At 40.9% G+C, this 7,094-nt stretch overlaps 1 protein-coding gene across 1 annotated transcript in view; it reads left to right on the top strand.

Moving 5' to 3' along the window:
• The window catches only part of doc2b (double C2-like domains, beta), a 102,038-nt gene extending 95,181 nt beyond the window's left edge, over nt 1-6,857 (top strand). Inside the window, exons 7-9 of the mRNA XM_031874214.1 lie at nt 1,695-1,776; nt 4,147-4,243; nt 5,487-6,857. Of these exons, the coding sequence (XP_031730074.1) occupies nt 1,695-1,776; nt 4,147-4,243; nt 5,487-5,620 (313 nt within the window). The 3' untranslated portion in view covers nt 5,621-6,857. The remainder of the gene's footprint in view (nt 1-1,694; nt 1,777-4,146; nt 4,244-5,486) is intronic.
• Nucleotides 6,858-7,094: the final 237 nt, after the last annotated feature.

Raw genomic sequence — 7,094 nt, 5'->3', positions numbered from 1 at the left:
GAAGTTTCATGGTGATATCTATGAGTTCATGTTGTGACTCTATTCACGTGAAGAGTCTTCTTAATGTGAGTGATGAAGTGGTGAAGTTTCATGGTGATATTCATGAGTTCATGTGACCCTATTCACCTGTAGAGTCTTCTTAATGCGAGCGATGAAGTGGTGAAGTTTCATGGTGATATCTATGAGTTCATGTTGTGACTCTATTCACCTGTAGAGTCTTCTTAATGTGAGTGATGAAGTGGTGAAGTTTCATGGTGATATCTATGAGTTCATGTTGTGACTCTATTCACCTGTAGAGTCTTCTTAATGTGAGTGATGAAGTGGTGAAGTTTCATGGTGATATCTATGAGGTCATGTTGTGACCCTATTCACCTGTAGAGTCTTCTTAATGTGAGTGATGAAGTGGTGAAGTTTCATGGTGATATCTATGAGTTCATGTTGTGACTCTATTCACCTGTAGAGTCTTCTTAATGTGAGTGATGAAGTGGTGAAGTTTCATGGTGATATCTATGAGTTCATGTTGTGACTCTATTCACCTGTAGAGTCTTCTTAATGTGAGTGATGAAGTGGTGAAGTTTCATGGTGATATCTATGAGGTCATGTTGTGACCCTATTCACCTGTAGAGTCTTCTTAATGTGAGTGATGAAGTGGTGAAGTCTCATGGTGATATCTATGAGTTCATGTGTTCACCTGTAGAGTCTCTAAATGTCTGTAATGGAACTAAACGTCTCTTTAAAGGACGTTTCCTCTAAATGAGATTGTTCTCAGACTCTGATGATAAATCTCCACTTCAGCAGCTCTTACATTCACCAAACTTCACTCGTTCATTCCTCTCTGTGTGCTGAAGGTTCACACAGAGGGGTTAGTTCACATTGAGCTTTCTGTTTTTGTTATCATCGCTCTTTTGCTGCTTTGTCTGTCAAAGCACTTAGTAAACTATATAAATAAAGTTATATATAGATACAGTATATACTATTCATAGCTCGAATTATACAACATTTTATGAATAAAAACATGGTGAAAATGACAGTATTCTCTGATTTACAGTCAAACAAAGAGATATCCTAAATTCCCTCAGTAAAACCCTTTGACTCTAACATGTCAACAAAACAAAACAGAAATATCAAACGTGGCTCTTCTACAATGTTCAGATTTGTTCTGGAAATGTATGGAAATTGGCACATATTTAATCACATAATGACTCACGTTGAAACTGTTAAGATTATTAAACCTCACCAGAGAAAGCTCATAAAAACTAACATTGACACAACCTGAGATGTCTGTTGTTGAGCGGCGAGGAGTCTTCAACGCTGTATTCTCATCATTAAAGACACGTAAATGAAAACTAATGTTTTGGACATCAATCTTAGGAGGTGATGGCATCCACCAATTACCAACTGGAAAAAAAATGTCTGTAATAAAAACACAGATGGAGTCTATCAGATAATGTAAGTGGTGTAATGTGGTGATGTGAAGCAGCTGTATGGTTGGATGTGGGGCAGTGCCACAGCGCCCTCTGCAGGACAGAACGCAATAACAGCTGAATGATGCTTCCATGAGGATTTACATGGTCCATGAGGGTTTCAAATGATACCCGATGAAGGCATTTAATGGGTGGATCTGCAGGCATCTGTGGTCTTTTCTCCGCAGTAAAAGCTTGGAGGTATTAAGTCTTCGCTCTGCTCTCCTGCAGGTACCTGAAGCCCGACGAGAACAAAAAGTCAAAGCACAAGACTGCTGTGAAAAAGAAGACGCTCAATCCAGAGTTCAACGAGGTAGGAATCCACCGCTTTGGCGCTAAAACCTTGAAGCTCCAATTTTAGTTTACCTTTTTTCTTGTTATATATTTTTTTTTTTTCAAAATGTTTATCCGATGCTTTCATGTGCTGAGCAACCTCCATAACCACAGAAGCCATTGTGAGAGTCAGATGAGGCTGTCAAATTGAAAAAACAGCCGTATTTTTCTTTCATCGCTTTGTGAGAGCAGCAGAAGTGAGGGCGTTTGTGGATGTAGGTAGAACATGCATGTAGCTCAGGTGTCTCTTATCAGCATTGATACTTTAACCTTTCATCTTCCATCATCTACTAGTGAGACGCTGACGCAACGGCCTTGTGAACATTTTCATAAAAGCGCCAGAAAAGAAAACTTGATACGGGACGTCTTCTATTCATCATTTGAATCAGAATCTGATGAGTTTTCTGTTAAACTCTTACTGAATGATACCTGAACTTTTACTCTGCTGCTTATTTAGTCATGAATATTTAATCTTATAGAGATTTTAAAAAAAAACAAAAAAAAAATTTAAAAAAAACGTAGTGTCGGTCATCGTAGCTAATCCATCAGAAAACTGAGCAGTTCCTCTCAGCTCTATGGAGCGTTATTTCACATAGACCGTACATAAGTCATGGACGTTACCATATTTCTGGTAGTGACCTGTCAATCACGGTGTAGCCCCGCCCTAAAGCATCCCTTGCTTTATGGTCTGTGTGACTCTAAATGGACCATAATGTACTAAATGAACATCATGCTGTATTGAAGAAGACTTGAAACTAGAGATTGAGACCATAAACTCATGTTTACAATGTTTACTGAGGTAATAAATCAAGAGAGAAGTAGAGTCATTTTCTCATAGACTTCTATACAACCAGAGGAGTCGCCCCCTGGTGGTCACTAGAGAGAATGCAGCTTTAAGACGGAGGTTGCTCCTTGGTTTCTCAGCTTTTTTCAGCTCATTATTGGCATTTTCACGGCATTAAATTAATTTTAGGTCACGCTCCTCGGCCCAGTAAAATTTAGACAGTGCAGGTAGTGTGGATGTACTGGGGCTCGTTGGGGGGGGAGGGCTCGTCGACCAGTAATCAGACCTTATTTTCATCAGTCAACTCTTTTGTAACCAAAGTGACTGAATGTAAATATTGTTGACATCTGAAATGAACTCCCTGAGGACCCAGACATGTTCTGGAGGTCCTTGAGAGTGTCGTGCCACAGGGCAGCTCGTCTCTGAAGGACCCACCCGTACACGAGCGGACGGCCACGGCCAAATGCTGATGCGGGCCAGCGGCTTGACATTTACCTCTGACATTATTTGCGTCCATATCCCTCCATCACCTCTTGGCCTTTCTGTCAGAGACGAGCAACGGTATCGAGGTATTGATTTCCACTAAGCAGCGGCCCTGATTGAACTACAGATATAAATGCTGAATGAATTCCCTTCCTTCACACGGTGCAAACTGATATCAGAAAACGCTTGTTTGGCTTCATTGACGGGGGACTTCATTGATTATGCTCCTGTTACAGATGAGTAACATGATACAGATACTTCATTTTACAATTTTAAGAATACAGATCATCTTTGTGCCACCAACAACAGTCCAGTATTTTACAGAAATACTTTAATAACATAACTTTCCTGTGTGTTGTTTTTACATGTTTGGAGGAGGTTACTCGTGCATGTTGCTGTATTTTTGTATCTACGTTTCATTCAGGTCATTCTCTCACATGGTTGATGGTGAAGTGTGCAACTGGGTGCTCAGTTCTGATGTCTCATTGGCTTCCATAGTCATGTGATGCTTGCCAGCTCAGGGCTGTTTTGGCACAAACATTATGTAAAAGTGGTAAAAAACGTTTGGAAGCGATGCATTTTTTTGTAATTTTATTTGATATTTTTTTAGGGAATCAATACCACGAGTACAGTATTGATCTGCCCATCACTAACTGCCATTTTCACATTTTACATTTAATTTCCCTGTGCTCTAATCAAGACACTTGTAGTATATTGAATGAGTCTACGACGGTGAATGATTCCCCGAGAGTGAGAAAAAGCAACAACTTCCGACATTAAACTGAATATTATTTCAAAACAAAACCAATTCAAGCTCAATGAGGCAATCAGAAGTATGTGAATCACTTTCACCAGAAGATGAAAGATGTAGATTGCATTCAGGTCTGTAATAATACAACAAACCCAACACGACACAGAAGAGTTCTGTTGTGAAGGTTGCAAAGCAGATCGGATTCTTATCGAATGTCCAAGACTTTTAAACTCACATTTTAGGCTTCGTACTTTGTGATGATCTGAAAATATGTAATTATATGTGATCGCACTGGAGAGAGGAGCTCTTATTCTTCTGCTGTTTTTCTGTAGGAGTTCTGTTACGACATCAAATATGCAGACCTCACCAAAAAGACCTTGGAGGTGACCGTGTGGGACTACGACATTGGGAAGTCCAACGATTTCATAGGTAAGCACGGGCGAACCGCGCCAGCTCTGCTTTCATCGGAGATAACGATGAGCTGAAACAGCTCGATAGATATTCCTCAGCATCAGCAGCACCACTGGCTGTCTGGACTATATTTGGACTGTGGAGGAGTGACTTAGAGATGCCGTATACAGATGTGTTAGCTACCTGTCAATCACAGTAAGCCCGCCCTAAAGCATACCCTGCTTTATTCATTTATTTATTACTGAATGAACATCATGCTGTATTGAAGAAGACTTGAAACTAGAGATTGAGACCATAAACTCATGTTTACAATGTTTACTGAGGTAATAAATCAAGAGAGGAGTCATTTTCTCACAGACTTCTATACAACCAGAGGAGTCGCCCCCTGGTGGACACTAGAGAGAATGCAGCTTTAAGACACTTCAGGATTGGCTTCACTTTTTAGAATGGGAGGTTGTCGCTTGTGTTGGACAGAAGCATGCACCCAATGCATCCTGGTACATGCCAACACGTCTCCAATTAGCAGGAGAAATCAGCTTTCTGGGTCAATATAGCAGCACTGAGGAGGTCATTGCTTCAGTTGACTACAGTTATCAACACTGATCGGACATCCACATAAAAGGGGGTGAACTTTCTCTTTAACAATCAATTAACGTCGCAGTAAGGACACATTTCATGCTCTCATCCCTCAGTGACCTTGTCTGTATATCAAATTAAAATAGCACTGTTTTATTCATTCAGCTTCACAGGAACCAGACTTCCAGCACTAAGCAGCAGTAAAACTGTTGACTTATTGTCTATATCTCTTTATTTTAAACAAACACTTAAAAGCATGTTTCACTGCAAGTGCTTAGAGATGTTTGTTAAACACTTATTCACACATTTATTCAAAAACAAACCGACACCAGCCATAATACCATGAAATGGACTTGGTAATATTTCACTGTGCCAACTAGAGATCTGTTTAAAGTTAAACCAAGATGGATGCCCTCGGTCGGCAACACAGCAGACATCATCAGAACAGCCACTGAAAGGACCTGGAGGGGAGCTCGTCCGGTCTACTTTAGTGAATGATGTATTAACCATTAATAAATCCCTAGTTATAAAGAGTGTGTCTCATTACAGATAACATATTTAAAGCTTTGTTCCGTTACTATAATGCTGCTTTTACCTTTTCACGTTCTAATAATGTGAGAAATTGATGTAAATCTTCGCTGAGAACTCGGCGTACAACTGATTCTCTCCTTGTGCCTTCTTTCAGGTGGAGTATCTCTGGGTATCAATGCAAACGGAGAGAGGCTCAAACACTGGTTTGACTGCCTTAAAAACAAGGACAAGAAAATTGAGCGCTGGCACACGTTGACCAATGAATTACCTGGTTCATTAAATGACTGAAGACTCCCATCCTGTCCCCTCCCCCACCACCACCACCACCACCACCACCACCACCAGATAGGACTTCCTGCCTTCATTTTCCTCACCCGTCTTCTTCTCTGGATTCTCCTCGACCTGCGACACCTCTTTGGGAATATATTTCCCCTCAACAGGGCTCGGTTAAAAAATATCCTTACGTTTGTGTTCTTATGTACAATAGAGGTTGCACGGCTACTCATTTCTTTTCAACAGAAATTCAATGAACAAAATGAATCACGGGGATTGCAGTGTCGAATTTGTAAGCTTCGTAATTCTAAATTTGATCAGTGAAGAAAAAAAAGGAGCAAATGCTTTCTATTCGATGAGATCTTTTAACAGCAGCTAAGTGATTTACCAATGATTCACCGGCCCCTGAAACAGCACAAACAAAGAGTGGAGAATCCAACAAAGGATGTAGCAACATTTTATACTGTTGGGAGTATGCAGAACTGTTTAGTGGAGTGGTTCTCATTTCGAAGATGTTGCACTTTAATACGATTGTCAAGCTGTTGGGTAGCGAAGGTCCCGTCGTCGTTCACCCCCATGTAAGTTCTGTAAGCTCTGACCAATGGGCCGACTACAAGCAGTTTGTTCTAGAGATATGGAGCATTTATTTTTTAGTTTGACTCATTTGCCTGGTGACGACAAGGTCCTAACCTCAAGGTAATTCCTCAGTATACTTCAAACTAATGTGATCGTGCAACGTGCTGTCCGACAGACAACGCCCTCCAGGAAAACCAACTCAAGTTTCAGTAAATGTCCACATACTACATGTTATGTTCGGCTGCGGTTATTACAGTAAGACGCTTGTCCATTGAGAGCAAAGAAAGTAGTAAAGACTTTAGGGAAGTCCACAGAGGGAGATGGTCAGGGTGGTCGGATGGGTCAAAAGATTAGACTTCGACCTTTTCTACCAACTATTAACGTTATTTAATTCAACCATGATCATTCCATAACTGTTGTGCCTAAACCAAGCCAAACCTTAACCATAGCGACATCGCATTTCTACCCATTCTGAATGTCCACAGTTGGAGGAAAGCATGCAGTCATATCTTCCTCCTGGCTTCATCCCACTGCCTCCGCCAATTCATCTCCAACAACTCTTGTCTTTTGTCTTTGTCGCCTCAATGCAATGAATCATTCAAGTGGGGAAACACTTTCAAACTGTCTCTCCTGGTGGGGTTCTACATGGTATTACAATCAAAATGTTTAAAAAAAATTAAAAAAAAGTACAGCAAGGAGAGCTTGAGAGAGAAGTTTAAATGCTGCCTCTGGCTTTCAGAGCCGCGTTAGAAAACATCCAATGAGCTGCTGGTGGGGGAAGGGATTGGTGGTGAGACGATGAATTAAAGGTTTACTTCCGCGACATAGATCCATGAATTTAAAGGCGTATTACACGGACACACTGCACGGCGGCAGCGTCACAGGCATTCACAAGACAATCGTGAGGCAAACA

Source organism: Anarrhichthys ocellatus, unplaced genomic scaffold, assembly GCF_004355925.1.
Source record: "Anarrhichthys ocellatus isolate YVR2014 unplaced genomic scaffold, GSC_Weel_1.0 scaffold78, whole genome shotgun sequence".
NCBI lineage: Eukaryota > Metazoa > Chordata > Actinopteri > Perciformes > Anarhichadidae > Anarrhichthys > Anarrhichthys ocellatus.
Note: the sequence above shows the minus strand (reverse complement) of the source record. Positions and strands in the feature narration are given on the sequence as shown.